The 20,472-nt window shown below is 39.6% G+C and overlaps 1 protein-coding gene across 2 annotated transcripts in view; it reads left to right on the top strand.

Moving 5' to 3' along the window:
* ugl (ureidoglycolate lyase) overlaps positions 1-17,158 on the top strand; it is a 46,366-nt gene extending 29,208 nt beyond the window's left edge. For both annotated transcript variants that reach the window (XM_048531343.1, XM_059640356.1), the window contains 5 exons: positions 344-436; positions 2,165-2,237; positions 3,915-3,982; positions 8,210-8,340; positions 15,320-17,158. In XM_048531343.1, coding sequence (XP_048387300.1) covers positions 344-436; positions 2,165-2,237; positions 3,915-3,982; positions 8,210-8,340; positions 15,320-15,443 — 489 coding nt within the window. In that variant the 3' untranslated portion in view covers positions 15,444-17,158. The remainder of the gene's footprint in view (positions 1-343; positions 437-2,164; positions 2,238-3,914; positions 3,983-8,209; positions 8,341-15,319) is intronic.
* The last annotated feature ends 3,314 nt before the right edge of the window (positions 17,159-20,472 follow it).

The raw sequence follows: 20,472 nt of genomic DNA, 5'->3' as shown, positions 1-20,472 counted from the left end.
TTCATCTCAGATCCTCCAACATTTGGAATTCCTACTCCTTCAGATTTGGACAGCCTCCTCTCTTTGCTGGCTGCGGGAAATAAAAAATATCAATCAAGCTGATTGTGGGTATTGACCAATACTGCAAGAAATGATTCATTGGACTTGATGGGAGGCTGAAAGGTTCACTGTAGAGCAGATCTGTTCAGGGATGAGCTACTTATGAATCCTTCAACTTGGGAATCTAGTTCTCAAAGCCAAGGTAGTGAAGTGAAGTCACTGGTTTTCTGCCTTTTGGAAAAATGCCATTTTTCATGATAGATTTCATAAATTCAGTTCACATTCCTGCCTTATTCAATCCCAGCTTTTCTTGGAACACACAAAGGGACATAATCAGCTGCATATCCTACGAAAAGATGTGGATGTGACAGCTAGTGATCTGCTCACCATGCCTTCTGTAAGTATGTTAAACTCACGATAAAGAAATTGCAAGAACATGTTTACTCAAGAAACACTATTTCAACTTAATTGCATAAAGCAGAGTGCAGGTTCTGGAGATCTATACACTGAAAAACTAATAATGTTTTCCCTGTAGTTAAAGTAAATGTAGAATTTGTGCAAGTAGAAAAAAAGTAACTAACTCTAGGTAAACCAAATTGCAATATCTGCTATTAAACCAATAGTTTTTAACTGTGTATTATTTAAACCTTGCTTTTTAGAAGTTTCTAAGAAAGTATAAAAGCAAAATATTTCACTCAACTGATAATTATTTTTAACTAAGAAAGGAAAATGATCTTGGATGATCAAAATGTAATTGTCCACGTGGTTACCATCATCTGAAGGCCTTTGTGAGAAAGTTGGGCAGCATGTGAGGATAACTCTCTGCTTTTCAATGAAGAATGCCTTGGAATGTTTAACTTGTCCACAAATACAATGGTTTTTGTCAAGGTTCATCCCAAACAGCTCTGTGATGCAGGACCTTGTGCACAATGGTGTGTTCATTGGGTGCACACCGAGACAAACATCAACTGCCCTGGGAGACTCATCAGTTCAGTGAAAGATGCTCTTTGGTCGACACGAAACTTGCTGGATTTCCAGAACAAGGAGTTGACCTCAACTGAGTGTTGCAGACTGGCACATTCCAAGGCCCAGGACTGTGTGCTGAGGGATGCACTAAAGCTTGGGGCAGCTGTGGCCATGGCCCAGAGGGCAAAGACATTGTCTGAGGTCTTCCTGCTGAAATTAAATGGGGGTCAGTGCAGTTATTAGGCCCTACCAGTGCCTCAAATGCATGTACATATAGTCTGGTTCAGGTGGGAAATGCCTATGGTTTGATTGGATAGAGTCGAACTCCAATATTTGTTTGTTTTCTTCACATGCTACCGCACAGAACCAAACGGTTTATGACTATGCATATGGACGTTTTAAAATAAATAAAGTATATTTTGAAATTTAGAAAAACATCCTTGAGCTATGGAACAGACTACTGGTATGTCAATTAACACCCCACCTGAATAATGAAGCCGTATTTCATAGCAGTGGGTGTGTCACTACACCATTCAAATTTATGGTTTGGGGTGTGGATTGAAACTTCAGTGTTGTAACTTCGAGGCAAGTGTGCAACCACTGAGTCAAACAGGCACTGAGCCTGTGCATTCTGAACCCTGTTTCCAATGGCCACCAAAATAATACCTGTTGTTAGTTGCACTTTTGGCATCATTGTCAGCCAGTTAGATCACAGACTCGCCTGATGTATGGGGCACAAATGGCACATTGCTGCAGTGAAGGGTGTGCGTCTGAGTTTTGGGTTAAAATGGACTTTGTGCTCAATAGAACAAAATTCATTCACTAGTTTATCTTTTTCTTTCTGCATTGAAACTGAGCAGAATTGATGTAATCACCGAAATACAAAAGCACAATTGTACTGTCATTTTCTTATTTAAATATAAATTATTTGCATGTTGATGGAGCCGTTCTTACAGCTTAATGGATAGTGCCTTTACCTGTGACAGAGAAGCCCCAGGATTAATTCTTTGGCCCCAGAAATCGCTTTCAGGGCACAAATCATACAAGTTAATAATAAGCTTTCTAACTCTTTGAATATTTCCTCACTCTTCCTGAACGGGAGAAGAGTGTATTACACACTCAAATATGACCTCTTGAATCTCATATTTTAACTACCTAGGGTGGGGTTACCCTGCACGGACTAAAATACAACATTGGTGTTGGTATTCTCTTCATTGAAGCTTGGCTAAGAGGTAGGAACAGTTTTAGATTTTTTTCAGTGATCACTTTCAAGTTACACATTGGAATGAATAACTATTATATGTGATTTCTTCAACAACTAGGAACTGAACAAATTGCCCATCACATCCTACTTTTCTGAAGAAGGGTTTCGACCCGTAACATCAACTTTCCTGCTCCTCTGATGCTGCCTGGCCTGCTGTGTTCCTCCAACTTCACACTGTGTTATCGCAGGTTCTCCAGCATCGGCAGTTCCTACTATCGCCGCATCTCACTTTTAATCTGATTTAATAGAAAGAAAAGGGTCAGAGCTGAAGCCCAAAGCAGCTTGGAAATATAATATCTCCAAACCAGCTGGATGATAAATCTGAGTGTCTGAACTCGATTCCAGTTCTCAATCTGATGCGTGGAAGTTGGTTAATAGTAATATCTCAATCCATTAGATGGAATTCCTTGCTATCATGATACACTGCTCAGAGAAGTTGGAGAAGTTCAATATTTTCCCTGAACAACCTGTTCAGAGATTTCATTACTCACAGCTGGAGCTGGTGGGACTTGATCCCAGGTCCCCTGGCTCAGAGGTAGGAACACTCTCACTGTACCACAAGAGGTTCAAGGAGCAGGAGTTGCTCCACTACTCATAATCAATAGCAAAGGATGTGCAAAGTAGAAACACCACAATGCCTGCCCTAAATGAATCCTAAGTCTGTCACAGGACTGGAAAGGAGATCTTGATTTCTTATCGCAAGTTTTTATGGCGACAACAGTTGTGATTTACAGCAGACTATGAAAAAAAGTGGCATTTGTCAAAATATTGTACTGTTGCATAGCAGAAGAGAGAAGAAAAAGGTGGTGGGCAGGGAGAGGTCATGGGTATGACAAGAAATTCCTCCCCAGTTTGCAGTCAGTTTTCACTTTAAACACTTCATTCAAGATTTTTATGCACAAACATCATTTTGTAACACCTATATTTTTTAAGTTCAGACATAAACTCAGAATTTACTTCAGAGCAGTATATGTATTTAAAAACAAATTTAAATGAAGCAAGTTATTTTCCTAAACCTGTTCAGAAATGTTGTGACACACCTCGAAGACGGTGAACTTGGAGATTTTGTTTCAGAGGCATGAACACTACCACTACAACCCACTTTTATATGCTTTATACCATTTGGTTTTCTCTCACACTGCTCCCTGCCAGAACTTTTTCACATTTTTAATTAAGTCCTGATACATTAATTGCCCAGTGATGTCTTGTCCAAATGAACCATTCTTCACATGCGAACCTTAACCGAGGAAAGTCAATTTGCTAGCGGCAGAGCTTCTTCTCAGACACATTCTCCGGCGGGAGATGTGTTCCCTCAGGTCCAAAAATGGTGATAAATCTCCTCTCCAACCTCCTCTCTAACTTGTTTGTGTAGCTCCTGTGTGGGGATTAAACTGTTTATATCCTCATCACTTTTGATGTGCAAGTCAGGAAGCATGTCTGCTACTTTTACCTTTGTGTAAGAAGCAGTTAGCATTATGTACAGTTGGAAAGGAAAATAATATCTAGATGAAAATAACCGACAGGAATGTTAATAATTGTTCTAACACCAAAAATTACAAATTTGAAATGAAATAAGAAAAGCTTGAATCATTATCGATATATTTCCATTTAAGTCAGCTTCAGCAACTTTATTTTTTTTCTGTAGGCCAAGGTCATTTTTATTTTCGGGGTCAAGTGGAGGATTCAGCTACTGCAGAAATTTCCCGATCACAGGTAAACGATTATCTTCTTCATACAACAATCAGATTCTTCCTTGTGTAATTATAATTCCGACATCTTGTGATTTGCTTCCACAGTATTAAGTAAACATTTGATGCACTTAAGTTTCTAACAATAGGTTTATCCACCATGAAAATTTTAAAAAATTATATCTGATGTACCATGGTAAGTGACTGTTTTATGTATCAGTAGAGATATCACTATTGCATAATGGAATATTATCTCACCTTTTCATCAGCATTTTTGCATCAAGTGTGATATGGGTCAAAATGGAAAACCAAGTTACATCTGCATTGTCTTAATAAAATGTCTAAAGGACATACTTTATACTCCATGTCAGAATGCCCATCTGAGGATTGTTTTTTAACTGTGGTATCATGGACATTAAGAACTGGGTTGAAATTATCAAAAAGTATTTATCTGGGACAAAGACAGTATGGAGATGAAATAGTGATCCATTTGGAATTTCTCTCAAACTTGTGTAATCAAGTATTAGGATTATAACCTATCCATAGTCTCTGCAGAAATTATCGATTTTTCTTGTGGTTTACTTTATGGTAGCTTACTCATAAAGTAATTTTTCACAAAGTCAGACAGCGAGGAAGCTATTTGATCATGCAAGGTCATTTAAGGCATATATTGACCCTACCCCAAAGAATTACACTCACATACATTATTTCCAGAGGGGGGTTAATAGTCACTGATCAGGAGGAGCCTGTGTTCATAGTTTTCTTCAACCTAAAGACAAGGTGGGAGAAAGACTACTGCATCCAATTATAATACACTCCAATGTCACCGGATTAAAATAGGAAATAAACTTGAAAGTTTCTTCTCCTGGTCTTTGTAGGAGAAAGGGCTTTACCACCAAAATCAAAATTCAGAACATTTGAGCGTTCATAGCAAAATTGAGCTGACATTAACTTTTTTGAGCAAATGCAGTGGGCTGAAACTTTACATTTTCTTGGCTAAGTATGAGTTGTGTCGAAGTGATGTTGACTGTGAGGCCTAGCATGATTCCTCCCACGACCTTACAAAGATCGCTTCATTAATGGGCTACATTGCCCCTTTGGGGTCCCTCACATCTGATTCAAGATACATCTTATCCCACGCCTTTCCTGGACTCTTACCATTTGCTGGATATCCACACAAAATCGCAGGTCAATAGAGTGGTCAAGAAGACATACGGCATGCTTTCCTTCATTGGATGGGGTATTGAGTACAAGAGTTGGCAGGTCATGTTGCAGTTGTATAGGACTTTGGTTCGGCCACATTTGGAATACTGTGTACAGTTTTGGTCGCCACATTACCAAAAGGATGTGAATGCTTTGGACAGGGTGCAGAGGAGGTTCACCAGCATGTTGCCTGGTATGGAGAATGCTAGCTATGAAGAGACGTTGAATAGATTAGGATTATTTTCATTAGAAAGACAGAGATTGAGGGGCGACCTGATTGAGGTCAACAAAATCATGAGGGGTATAGACAGGGTGGATAGCAAGAAGCTTTTTCCCCCAGAGTGGGGGACTCAATTACTAGGGGTCATGAGTTCAAAGTGAGAGGAGGAAAGTTTAAGGGAGATATGCGTGGAAAGTTCTTTACGCAGAGGGTGGTGGGTGCCTGGAACACGTTGCCAGCGGAGGTGGTAGATGCAGATGCGTTAGTGCCTTTTAAGATATATTTGGACAGGTACATCGATGGGCAGGGAGCAAATGGACACAGAGCCTTAGAAAATAGATGACAGGTTAGACAGAGGATCTTGATTGGCAATGGCTTAGAGACCAAAGGGCCTGTTCCTGTGCTGTAATTTTCTTTGTTCTTTGTTCAAAAGACTGGTATCCTTTGCATCAATGCCACTCTTATTGAGACCACATTGTACAAGGACGACAACTGGTATTGCAAACCTACCAAGCTGGGTCAAGGCCTGTGATTCTCTGACAGGGTATTGGACATCCTGGTCAAGGGGGTGGTGCCTGACAAATGGATCAGCATTCTTTGCAGAGACAGCAAACAGGATGGCGAAAGGGAGTCCACATTTGCAACATAATTCAGAATTCCAAAAGACATTTAAATAATGTGCCTCAGTCAAAGCTGCTTTCATAAGACCCATGTTATTCAGGGATATTTGAACGTGGATAGAGAATTGACTAACTGAGAGTTGAGAAGAGAGTTGGGATAAGGGGGATATTTTCAGGATGGCAACCTGTAACTACTGGAGTGCCACAGGATTCAGTTCTGGGGCCACGACTATTTATAGCATATATAGTATGGTCAGTTCTGTCAGCCAAGGCACTATCATCAGGTTTGAGGATGACACAAAAGTAGATGGGAAGGCAAAGGGTTAAGAGGACACACTGAGTGTAGAAGGATACAGACAGGTAAAGCGAATGTGCAAAATCTTGGAAGATTGAATATTACATGGCAAAATGTTCAGTTAAAGAAGGAGCTGATTATTATTTAAATGAGGAAAGACCACAGGATATAAAAACCTGTTGAATTCTTAACCACAAAGGAGTGTAGAAGCAGTGTGCTAAGTATATTCAAGGCAGATTTTTAATCAGTAAGAGAATCAGAGTTTATGGGATATGGTAAGATGGCCATAGTCTGAATAAACAGTGGATCAGACTTGAATAGACTACAACTTATGGTCTTTTGCATGTGGGCAGCACCCAGAACCTGGTTATTAATGTTTATGTCTGCATGCAGACTAAGAATGTTTGGCAATTGGAAAGGCCATTAGGAACAATAAGTACAAAAGATTGTAATTTCAAAAAGCTAAATCCTATAAAATTTAATCATAGCTTTTTTTTCCATTGAAAATAGTGTATCTTAAATTTCTCCATCCCTGCACTATGCTAGTGAATTTACACTATACAATGGAGCACTACTGGAGCACCATAACCCAACCAATATTCTGTACAATTGAATCAATATTTCTTTACTTCTGCGCTCTACTTGCAATCTTTAGAACCCTATGAATGATACTAATTTTTTTAAAAATAGCCTTATCCACCTAAAGTACTCATTGAGAAAATTACATATGTAAGCCATGATTCTGTTCATTTATTCAATTCAGAGAATCAGTTTATTTGGAAACTACTTACCTGTTTCTCCACTCATAAAATGTAATAAAGCTATCAATTTTCACCCATTCTGCTAACTGCTAATGTTTTTTTCTGAATCCCTATATTCTTCTGTGCTATTTGCAAATTTCATGTTTGTGCCATCAGGTTTCGTGATGTCCCTTAAAGCCAAATCTAAATTGCCTATATACAGGGGTCCATGCTATTTATAGCCCATGCTGTTGTTTGCGCCAAAGTGCCAATTTTAGTAGGGAAAAATTTTCAGCACTCATTTAGCTATTTCATATTTACATCATTATTTTGGCATATTGCCAAAACATTCATTCATTAATTACCATTGGAAACAAAGCCTTGCTTGTTGTTGTTTTGCCACTTGTCAAATTTCTGACAAATAACAAGGAGCCCCTGTCTACCGATGCCTTAAACTGACCCAATACTGACCCCTGGTGCACAGCTCTGACTAGCCTTTTCAAATCTAAATAGGAACTATATTAAACATAAACATTTTGTTTTGAGTCTCTCGAGTAGTTCAATCACATTTCTTCCTGCACCATCCATCTTTTACTAACTAACCTCTTATTAAGCACATTAAAAATCATAAAAAGCAGAATTCTTTGAGATCTTTTCAGTTAAAGTAGGAAACTCCTCCAGTTGGTTCATGGACCCTCCAGTCACAGCTGAGGAGTTTGAAGAGAAACAGAGATACCTACAAGATAACACTCTCTTGTCACCTATGGCAATAGTGAGCTTATTACTGATTTCTTGAGGTAGAGATCCCATTATTTGTCTGCATGTTGTTGAGCGGAGGTAGGGAATAAAACCTCCTTCGATTCATTTGATACTACACATTCTGAATAACAATGCGAAGAACACCACCCACCCCCTCTGACAAAACTGGATAGTTTGAGGGCATTGGCATGAACCCACTAACAAACCCCCACAACTAGCAGTTTGGTTTTTGTGTGGAAATATCAAGTAGAGATACATATCTCAAATGTTACCATTTCAGAGTCCGGCACACCTGGATCTGTGATATTCCAGATATGAGCCCATCCACTGAGCATAGCGGCAACCTGGATTACTCCCATTAGACCTTCCAGTCATAATATATCCTTTCAATATTTCTCTTCAATTTGTGTAATAGGTTTGGCAGTGGATTCGACATGGAGTAAAATTGGAGGATGACAACAGAGTTGTCACCAGGAACCTTGTACACATGCTTGTAAAGGAATTAGGACCGGACCTACAGGAGGTTTTGGGCTCCTACACTGACAGGTAAGGAATGTAGAAGAAACTGTTAATTAGAAAATGTAGGCTGAAGCTTTCAATTTAAAAAAAATCTATATGGCAAGTTCCTGCCCATGTTCAAGTTCTTCCCGATCAGAGGAGAGATGCTTCCTAAGGAATACACGAGCAAATGGGAACATGAGTAAGCTATTCCATCTGCCCCATTACTGAAGAAGACAATCATGGTTGATCAGACACTTCAATGTCTTTTACTCACTCCATCTCCATAAACCTGTACATCAGTGGTAGTCAGACTCTATCAGGTTCACCAATGTCTACCTCAAGCATTCTCAAAAACTGAGCTCCCATGGCCCTCTGTGGTAGAGAATTCCAAAAGCTCACAACCTACTGAGTAAAAGAAATCTTCATCTGGAACCTAGGTAGCATTCCCTTAGTTTTAAATTGTGTCCTCCGATTCTTGACTCCCCAACCAGGAGCAACATCTTTCCTGCATTTACCCTGTCTATCGCTCTAAGTATTTTGGGAGTTTCAATAAGATCACCTCACATTAGTCAAAATTTCAAGAATACAGGCCCTGATTGCCTGCTTTCTCTGCATTAAGCAGCCTTGCCATCCTAGGAACAAGCCTAGTGAACCTGCACTGCACTTCTTCTATCGTAATAATATCTTTCCTGAGAGGAGACGAATGCTGCACACAGTACTCTAGCATCATCTAACCATGCTCCTATAAAATTGAAGGAAGACTCTGTTACTCCTATACTCAAATCTTATCCCTTTTTTTCTCCAAAATTAACTAATTATCAAGGGACCTTAATAAGTCACTTTATTTAGGAGCTCTGTGGAATGACCACGAGGGTAAAATATTTTTTAACCTGATAATTTGAAGACCATCATTGCAAATTAATTTTTCTTACAATGCACACAAATTAACATAAGAACATAAGACTAGGAGCAGGAGTAGGAAATTCAACCACTTGAACCTGCTCCATTTGATATGATAATGGCTGATCACAACTCCACTTGCTTGCCTGCTCCCCATAACCCTTCAGACCTTCACTAATTAAAAATCTGTCCAGGTCCTCTTTAAATGTACTCAATGTCTCAGCACCCACTGGATTCTGGGATAGTGAAATTCACAACCCTTGAGAAATAATTGTTAATTTGTTTTAAATCTGTCTGCTTTTATCCTAAAACTAGGACCACTCATTCTAGATTACCTCACATGAGGAAACATCCTTTCTGTATCTACTTTGTCAATATCATTGAGCATCTTATATACTTCAATTAGATCTCCTCTCATTCTTCTAAACTCTAGAGTATCTCTGGAATCAAATTAGTGAATCTCCTCTGAACTGCGTCCAAAGTAGTTATATTGTCTGCGAGTAAGGACACTAAAATTGTACCAGTACTACAGATGTGATTTCACTAATGCTTTGAACGGTTGCAAGAGTATTTGCCTTCTTTTGTCGCCTTTTCCTTTTGCAATAAATGTCAAAATTCCACTTGCCTCATTATCTGTTATACCTAGAATCATAGAATCCCTACAGCGTGGAAGCACGTCTTTTGGCCCATCAAGTTTACCCCCGCTGTCCGAAGAGCATCCCACCCAGACCCACCCCTCATCCTATCCCTGCATGTCACACTCTAGACACTATGGGCAATTTGTCATGGCCAATTCACCTCACCTGCACATCTTTGGATTGTGGGGTAAACCCACGCAGACAGGGGGAGAATGTGCAAACTTCACACTGACAGTCAGCTGAGGCTGGAATTGAACCTGGGTTCCTGGCACTGTGAGACAGCAGTGTTAACCACTGAGCCACCTTGCTGCCCCTATATACCCCATTAAACTTAAAATGCCAAATTTTGGCTCATTCATCTCCCTCCCTTATTAAAAAAGGGTGTTAAATTAAAGCTTTCCCAGTTCACTGGAACCTTTCCTGTAACCAATGGATCTAGTTTCTCTGCTGCTACTTCCTTTAAGACCTGAGGACATGTGCCATCAAACCCTGGGGATGCAATTACCTTCAGTTCCAATAGTTTACTCAGTACTTTTAAATGATAGTGATTGTTCAACTTTTCTATACTCTGCATTACCTGTTACCATTGGAATTGTTCTAATGTCCTCTACAGTGAGAACTGAAGCATAATACTGATTTAGTGACTCAGCCATTTGAGTTCCCTACTGTTAACTATCCAGTCTCATTCTCCTAATGACGAAATTTAGCTACAGCCTTCCCTTGTGTACACTCATAGAAGCTCTAGCTGTCCATTTCTATATTTTACATTAGTAATTTTTCCACAATTTATCTTGGCTCCTTTTCCAACTTTTTTTCTTTGTTAGTAACTCTTTGTTGTTCTTCAAAAGTTTTCCAGTCCGCCACTTATCTTTGCAATGTGGTATGCCTCAGATGTTGTCTTTATATTATTTCTAACTTTCTTGCCTAGCCATGGAACTTCTCCCCCTTTACAATCTTTCTTCCATGCCGGAATGCATTTCAGTTAGGAGCAATTGAATATCTCCCTAAACATCTGCCAGTGCTTATCAACTATCCTACCTTACTGTCCAGTCCACTAGGACCAGATCTGTCCTCATGCCTATGTATGCTCGTGCGAGACTCCAGTTTCTCATTCTCAAGTTGAATTTCAAGTTCTAGAATGATAATAATCACTCTCCCCTAGAGGATCCTTAATGATGAGATAACTTATTATTCTTACTATACAATAGCAAATCCAGAATAGCCTGTTCCCTGGTTGGTTCCACAATATATTGCTCCAAGAAACAATCTTTAATACATTCATTGAACTCTCCCTTGAGGCTACCCTTGCCAATTTGATTAATCCAGTCCTATATGTTTATGAAAATCACTGATGATTACAGCTGTATCTTTCTGACAAATTTCCAATATTTCCTAATTTATACTGTGTCCCACTGTGGGACTGCTGTTTAGGACCTATAGATTACTCCCTCTTGGTACTTCCTTCCCTTGCTATTTCTTATTTCTACCCAGAGTGATTCTATATCTTGATCTCCAGTGTAGAGATCTTTAATAACAAAGCTCCACCATTTCATTTTCCTTCTAACCTATCCTTCCAAAACAGTCAAATACCCTTGGACATTCCATTTCCAAACCTGGTCTCTCTGCAATCATTTCTCAGTTATTACCATCAAATCATACCTATTCATCTCTCATTGTACTATTAACTCAGTGTATGCTTTACTCATTCAAATACAAAATCTTTTAAGTTCATTCTGTTATCAAATTTCCCTATTTTTGTAAGATTCCTTGGTGTGGAATGACATGCACTTATTTTGTCCTTTCCTCTTTTCTGGTAACAATTAGACTCACTAACCTATAGGTCCTTCCTCTCCTAACTTTGATTTTCTAATGTTCCATGTAACTGAACATCTTCCTGTCCCCAATTTAGTTTGAATGCTTATCCACAGCCTTAGTTTTACCAGTCCATGCTATATGGAACAGCTCTCTTCTCCTCCAGCACTGGTGCCACTATCCCATTTCTCCCACACCAATCTTTTAGCCAGATGGTTACCTCTTTAATTTTGAAACCCTGTGACAAGTAGCTTGTGTTTGAGGTAGTAATCCAGAAATTACTACTTTCTGGCTCTGCTTTATAGTTCAACTTCTAGCTGCTCATATTCCAACAGCAGAACCTCTTTCTTCATGCTACCTATATCGTTGGAGCTACATAGACCATGACAACTGGATTCCTCCACCACACCCCCAAACAACTCAATTTTTCCTTGCACAAAGAGGAGATATCATGAACCCAGACACCAGGCAAGGCAAGCCTGCAAGACTTTGATCCTTGCTACTGAGAACAATGTATATTCTCCACTGTCGTCCACAGGGAGAATGAATCTCAAATGTGGGATCACAACAAGGGCTGAGGCTCTTGCAACACTACCTCCTGGAGCCCTTTAACTGCCTCGCTCAAAGTCACATTATCCTGTCCCTGACCACTGACCGAATTTGAGGTACTTAATCCAAGGGTGTGACTACCTTTTGAAACACAGCGTCCAGCTAATTCTCCCCTCCCTGATGTGCTGCAGTGTTCGAAGCTCAGGCTCCAGCTGATCAACCCTGAGCCAGGATTACTCAAACAATCAATGCTTGCTGTAGATGTGGTCACTATGAGCCACAATGCCCTCCACCCAGCTCCCACACCATATAACAACATCACATTGTTTGGCCCTGTATCTCTGTTTATTTAGTTAATCATTGGTCTTTTTTTAAAAAAAAATTCTCTGTGGTCTTTAGTTTTTAAATCTATGAAAGATTTCGCCTATTGACTTTTAATCTGAAAGCAACATATAACAGATACTCAAGTCAGCAGCTAGAGAACTGAGGAAACATCACACCCAGCAAAGACCTTGACAAAACTGCACAATTGAGCTGTTTTGAACAGTAAACAACCAAACATTTACAATCCTAAGAAGTTAGTTAATAACAGCGCAAGTGACCTTCGGACTGATGAATGTAAAACAGTGCCTTCACACTTAAAGCAGGTGTAATCAATGTGACAAAAACAAAGTCGCTGGAAAGGTCCAGCAGTATCTGTGGAGAAGAAAACAGAGTTAATGTTATGGGTGACCCTTCCTCAGAATCGATGGTGGCTGGGAAACGTCAGTTCATGTGCAGAAAATACGGAGGGGGGTGAGGTAGTGAGTAAATGATAGGATAGAGCCCAAAGAGAGAGAAAGACAGTTGAACAGATAAATGAGTTGCTAACGATCAGGCTGGGAGGGTGAATAGTTGTTAACGGGGACTGTTAGTGACTAACAACAGTGGGTGTGTAGTGGCAGGCTGTGTGGTAACAAGGCTTGGTGTGTGGGGTGGGGGGAGGGGGGGGGGGACGCGCTGGGACATGGGGGGGTTTCGGCCCTAAAATTATTGAACTCAATATTGACTCCGGAGGGCTGTAGAGTCCCCAGGCGGAAAATGAGGTGTTGTCCCTCCAGCTTGTGTTGGGCTTCACTGGAACACTGCAGCAAGCTGGAGACAGAGATGTTGGCCAGGGAGCAGGGTGGTGCATTGAAGTGGCAGGCAACAAGTAGTTCAGGGTCTTTTTGCAAGCAGAACATAGATGTTCTCAGAAGCAGTCGCCATGTCTACACTTTGTTTCCCCAATGTAGAGGAGACCACATTGTGAGCAGCGAATGCAGTAGACTAGATTCTGGGAAGTGCAGGTGAAGTGTTGCTTCACCTGGAAGGTATGTTTGGGCCCTTGGATACTGGGGAGGGAGGGAGGGGGTAAACGGGCAGGTGTTTCACCTTTGCCAGTTACAGGGGAAGGTGCCGAAGGAAGTGTGAAAACACTCTGCAGAAGGTGGACAAGGGAGGAAAGGGGAATGTGTGTCTGGTGGTGGTATCTTACTGGAGATGGTGGAAATGGCATCTGATGATCTTCTGGATGTAGATGCTGGTGGGATGGTAGGTGAGGATAAGGGGGAACCCTATCACTGTTGTGGGAGGGAAGGGGTGAGGGCAGAAGTGTGGGAGATGGGTCGGACCCGATTGAGGGCCCTGTCAACAACAGAGCTGGGAAATCCTCGGTTGAGGAAGAATGTGGACATTTCAGAGGCTTCCTTGTTGAAGTTGGCCTCATCTGAACATATGCGACGGAGAAACTGAGAGAATGGGATGGAGTCTTTACAGGAAGTGGGGTGTGAGGATGTATAGTCCAGGTAGCTGTGGGAGTCAGTGGGTTTATAATGGATATTAGTGGCCAGTCTATCCCCAGAAATGGAAACAAAAATGTTGAGTAAGGGAAGGGAGGAGTCAGGGATCGACCAGGTGAAAGTGAGGGCAGGGTGGAAATTGGAGGCAAAATTTCAGAGGTTGCACTTGTACTTGAAGCAGGCTGTGGATTCAAATCCCATTACTGACTCAACACAATCCAAATGCAATTCAGGATGAGTATGTTGTATTGTTAATGGTGCAGTTTATCAGTGCGAGTGACTGGATTGAAACTCACCCAGAATCTGAGTTAAAACTCAGAAGTCAACACCAGGTTATAGTCCAACAGCTTTATTTGAAATCACAAGCTTTCAGAAGCATAGCCCCTTTGTCAGATGAAATGAGAGAGAAGCACACAGAATTTATGGGCAGAAAGATCAAAAGATCATACAAACGGCATAAGTGGAGTGTTGAATGACGAGTCCCTGCGGGTGAGCTGACGTGTGAATGAAGTGTCAACAGCTGAATACAAAGTGATGGGATGACATATAATCCGCTTAATTGATGCAAAGAGATAATCACAAAAAAATTTAAAACTAAAGGTGGTGCTGTAGACAAACTAAATGACTGGAATAACTTGATAGGCATAACAGTCACATCGAGAGTGTCTAACCAAAATAATAAGTAATCTTAAACTGTACAAACTAATTAAGGTTGAGAGGTTATAACAATTTATCCAGGTGATGCTGCCAAAGTAGGAGATTAAGGAAGGTTTTACAGGATACAGAATTGTTGTGGAGTCACATAGTGCGATATGAACCCAAGATCATGGTTGAGGCCATCCCCATGGGTACGGGACTTGGCTGTCAGTTTCCACTCAGCGATTCTGCGATGTTGTGTATCTCGATGGCCACCTTGGAGAATGCTTACTTGAAGACTGGAGGCTGCATGTCCTTGACAGCTTAGATGTGAGAGAGAACATCTTCATTCTAATTGCATTGTAGAAAGATTTTTAAAAGGCATACACATACATTACCCTTTCAATAAAACATGGTTGGCTACAGAATAGAATATTGTTCAATCTGTTTGGGCAAGTAGAGGCTTAGCAACTACTACAACGAGCTAGGATGGAGGTGAATTCTTGGCTCCTATACCTCAGGTTGCCTTCAATATGTACATGCAACCTAGAGAATAAATTTAACTACTTAGAACAGCTAATGTACAATTTATTTTCCTATTGGACAAATGTACTTTTGAACTATTAACATAATCGTTTAACAAGTATTCATTTTGACTTCTTTCCCCAGCTGCAAACGACGACTTACTGTTGCTTCAGAAATGTTCCTTGAAATTGTGCAAAAACGAGATTTCCCAGAATTCCTCACCACATACCTGAACTTGGAACACACATTTTTAAGTGCAAACCATTAATTCCGTAGAATTTGTATTCAACAATGCAAGATTGTTATTCCAGCAATGTTTTTGTATGCAAAAGCAAATTATAAATGGCAAACTTTACAAAGGACTTCAAAAAATTTTTTCAAAAATTCCAGGATCAGCACTATTATTGCATTTTTAATGTTTCTAGAAAAACCCTTTAAACCTCATGTAAACATGTGCAAGTTCACATACTGAAACTGAGAAGTGATTTGCCACTGCTGCAGGTTTCAACCAAGTATTGCACTACCAAATCCTTTGCAATCCAGTACTTTCAAAGTTTTAAAAATACTAAGGTATTTTGCTACCTTGTCAAATGAAAGCCAACATGTGATTAATCACAATCACCCACTGGCAAGAATTCCACATAAATTTTGTACAACATAAAAGAAACCTCTATTCGAGGGTGGGACTGCAAGCAATGCAGAATTTTGAGGAAACACTCGTCAGGGTACAACAGTTAGATGAATAGAGAATTCCAAAGATTCCTATTCTAGTGAAGACATTCCTGATCTCAGTTCGAAATGGCCGATCCCAAACCATGAAAATGTTAAATCTAGAAACTGATCAGCATTCCCTTGCAAAGCCCTCTCAAGAATTTCATATCATTTCAACGAGATGACCTCCCATCCTTTCAAACTTTAGACAATACAGGCTCATTCTACCCAACATGAGAAACAATAGATCGATACCTTGGTGGCCAGGTTTTGAATCAAGAGCAATGAACAGAATATAAAAAGTTTTTATTTTGAGCACTTTCGTTTTGGACAGCTATTTAATAAAACAGATTTCCAGTATCTGTAACATTTTCCTTTGTTTTCAAATATTCACTCTTTTAAAGAGGGATCAACAGCAGGGTTTAACAGTTGTTGATACACTGACTTATTGGTAGAGTGATTGCTAAAAGTGAATTGCTTTGACACAGGAAAAAGAGAATGCTGGAAAAGCTCTAAATGGAGGGTCACTCAGCTCAAAACATTAACCCTTTCTGCAGATGCTGTCAGACCTGCTGAGTTTTTCCAGCAATTTGTTTTTGTTTCAAATTTACAGCATCTGCAGTTCCTTTGGATTTTATTTGCCTTGTCACTAAGTGTCTATACTGCATTTTTTAAATTGGTCGAAAGCTGTTGAGAAATTTCTGTTGTCTTAGTCTTATTGGACAATAGGGCTGCTCTCTAATAAGAAGATAGATGACTGGTGGTAATTTAACCTGAGGGCCACCATACCTGAGGTGAGAGAGTGAGAATGAGACTCCTTCATGGTAACCTCAAATGGGAATCGAACCCATGCTGTTGGCATCAGACTGCTTTGCAAATCTACCATCAGCCAACTGAGCTAAACCAACCCCTGTTGGGAAACTAATTAGATAGCCAATAGAAATAATGAAACAGTGGAAAGTTGATATTTTGCGACAAGGATACTGAGTGCTGGCAAACGCCTGCCGATTTTTTTTTAAAATGGAAAGTGTTGGAAATATACAGGTCCAACAGCACCTAGAGAAAATAGATAACCTTTTGAATGTAAACTTATTAAAGTCCTAGATCATGGCTATGTCCAGATTTTGTTTAACAAGTACTGCTGTTTACCATGCTGAAACATACACTGAACTCTTTATAGAAGACAGCAAAGTCAAATACTTTGTACTGAAAATTTAACTAGTACCAATTAAAGTGTTAAAGGAAACTTGTTCCATTCCAATTTTGTGCCAATATCAGACTAATACTTTTGCATTTGTACAAAGATTACTCAGTTTCTTTCACTATCATGCTTAAGTTAATGTGAATAGTACTCAGCCGAATGTCCTTGTCTCATTCTCATGAAGACAATTTACCAGCAAAATAATTGTGGGGCCAAACACACACTACAGAAACGGCAGGTCTGACAGCCAATATGAAGAGTTATTGTTTTGAGTGTAGTATAATCCTTCTTCAGAACTGAAAGCTGTTGTATTTTTAAAAATTGTATAGCTTTAACACAGCTGGAAGAACAAGATAGCATCCATTTTATTGGAGTGTCAATTAATGTGTGAAAGGGAGACATTTGGTACTGTCTATTAAGAGCCAAGTTAACAATGACAAACAAGAAAAGGCTGTATGCTCACAGAAAAATGGGATGTGCATCAATGGAGAACAGACATTGCGCTCAGTTTCTAAGGTCATGGAATTCAATATTGAAACCTTGAGGCTGAGAATTACCTAATTAGAAAAAAAAAGAGGTGGTATCCCTCAAGCTCACCAAGTGCTTCACTGGAACTTGCAGCAAACCCAAGACAGAAATGTTAGCATGAAAACAAGAACTAGGAAATTAGAGTCATTCCTATGGACAGACTAGAGTTTTATTTTCAGAAAGAAGTCATCCATTAGAGTTTGGCCTCAGCAATGTAAAGGCGACTGCACTGGGAGCAGTAGAACTAGATTAAAGCACTGCTTCACAAGGAAGTTATGTTTGGGATGTTGACAGTGAATGGGGGGAGGGTGAAAGGGCAAATATCACACCTTCTCTGATTGCATGGGAAGATGCTAAGAGGCGTGAAACAGTAGCAGCACCTCCATGCTGTAGGAATGATCCTAACTTCCCAGCTGTTTGCCGTTTCAATAAATTACCTTGTTGTCATGTTAACATTTCTGCTCTTGGCTTGATGCAATGTTCCAATGAAGCACAACACAACAAGAAAAACACCCAATTTTCTATTTAAACACTATACAGCCTCCAGGTCCAAATACGGAATCCATTACTTTTTAAAAATAGCCCCAAACCCCACAGCCTTATCTTGTTTTTGCCATTTCCTTTTTTCATTATAGGGAGGACCCATTTAAGTTATTTTACATTGCTCTCTCTCTTTCACCAACTTTAACAAGTTCTTTGTTTTTTTCCCCCCCACACTGGGTCTCTACACCATCCATCCCCTTGCTTCTCCTCCACCTCTGTCAGTAACATATAATGAAAAAATACACCCTTTTCACTTTAAAGTCTGTCATATTGGACTTGAAATGTTAACTCTTTCACTCTCCATAGATGCTGCCAGGCCGGCTGAGTTTCCCCAGTATTGTTTCAAATTTCCAGCATCTGTAATATTTTGTTTTCATTCAAGTGTGGGAATAATATGGTACTGCTATAATGTATGAATAAGTGAAGACAAATATTTAAACTGATTACATCACATCACAACATAGACTCTGAATACAAATATGGGGGGGGAGAACAACTATCCTGTGGGTTAAGGTGCATCTGTGGAGTGGATGAGATAGTGATTCAGGTTGATGAACTGATTATCCTCAATTTCACTCTCTTGCCTTCTTCCCATAACCTTGGATTCGCCAATGAATAATCTGGCTACCTCAGCCTTGGCAGCTCACTACAGTAAAGAATATTACAGATTCCCTAGACGCAGAAGAAATTCTTCCACATCAGTTTTAAATACGCAACCCTTTATTCTGAGATTATGATTATTTGTTTAAACTGAAATACGTTACTAAATGTAATTTGTAAGCTTGAGGAGGCAAAGAGTTAAAAGGTAATAATTCTGCTGCTCTCATTGATTGGTCTTCTAGACCCACCCTTGATCTTTATTTATCACATTACCACCACCGTTTGCCATGCATCAAGTCTTTTTCTCAGTTAATCTCTCCTGTCCTCCAACAAATCACAGGCTTTCTTCTGTCATTTCCTCGTTTCCACTTACTCAAACTGTTATATCCCCGATGTATTCCAGTTCTAAAGGAAACTGAACTGAAATGTTGACTGGGATAGTAGGAACTGCCAATGCTGGAGAACCTGAGATAACACTGTCTGAGGCTGGATGAACACAGCAGGCCAAGCAGCAACAGAACAGGAAGGCTTGACATTTTGGGTCAGGACCCTTCTTCAGAAAAAATTTCTGAAGGGTCCCGACCCGAAACGTCAAGCTTTCCTGCTCCTCTGATGCTGCTTGGCTCGAAATGTTGCCTTTTCTCTTTTCACTCAATCATAAGCCTTTCTCTATTTTCTTCCCTTTCCACTTTTTAAAAACCTTTTGCACTGACATTTTCAGTTCTGAAAGGGCTGAAATGGTAACTTTCTCTGTAGATACTGCCTGCAATGAATATACCCCAGCTTACTTGATTTTGCATATACAAAATACTTTGTTCTGTACATTTTTTGTGAATAATGCATTGAATATTTAATGTTTCTGGTGAATTTTTATTTGCTGTATAATTAAATCTTATGGTAAAATGTCTATCTGGACAGAAAAATGTTTTGGTTCATATAATTCATCAAGTGGAATAACAGTCAACTGAAAGATGAGATTCCAATTACAGAAAGCCAATGTTCAACTTGTATTTACGTATCTTTACAGATTCAGCCTTATTATTTTCATTAATATAGTTTACTTCAAATAATCTACAACACAGCTTATTGTATCCACAAATAAAGCTACTTCATTTCTGCATAATCAAAATTAATTTATTCCAAGTACTTTTTAAATATACTTTCTAGACAGATGTTTCATCTAGTCCACTGATCAAATGCTGTTGCAAAATTCTAAGGCAAACTTCGTGGGTTGAGGTGGGACTGAAAAAGAGTGGAACTAGCTTTCTCGTTAACTGTCAAAAAAAAATTCAGAAATATTGTTACTACTGCAGTCACCAGATACTTCTCTATTTTCCACAATATTTTGTTCATGGCAGTTTGAGATTGCTAAATGGAGTGTCCCAGATGGTGTACTCTTACCAACTAGAATGAGACTCACCAAGCTTATGTGCACTAAAAGGTGCAGTATACTCTGATCTTACAGCAGATGACATGATTTTTTAAAAAAAGGTTTTAACAGAAACTCTAAGCTGCAAGGAATTTAGACAGTCTGGTTTCTGGAATAACTACATTCAGGAAGAATTACTTTGTCAAAGCAAAAATTAATGTTTTCTCCCAAGGCAGATCAATTTATTTCCTCACCCGAGACTAACATGACTTTTGGTCTTCCTGATAAGTGGTATGCCAGTCCAGCGGGCTAACCTGAACTTTACAGTGAGTGGACAGTGAGAAG

The sequence above is a fragment of the Stegostoma tigrinum genome, chromosome 1 (genome assembly GCF_030684315.1).
Source record: "Stegostoma tigrinum isolate sSteTig4 chromosome 1, sSteTig4.hap1, whole genome shotgun sequence".
Classification (NCBI taxonomy): domain Eukaryota; kingdom Metazoa; phylum Chordata; class Chondrichthyes; order Orectolobiformes; family Stegostomatidae; genus Stegostoma; species Stegostoma tigrinum.
This window is presented reverse-complemented; position numbering and strand designations above follow the sequence as displayed.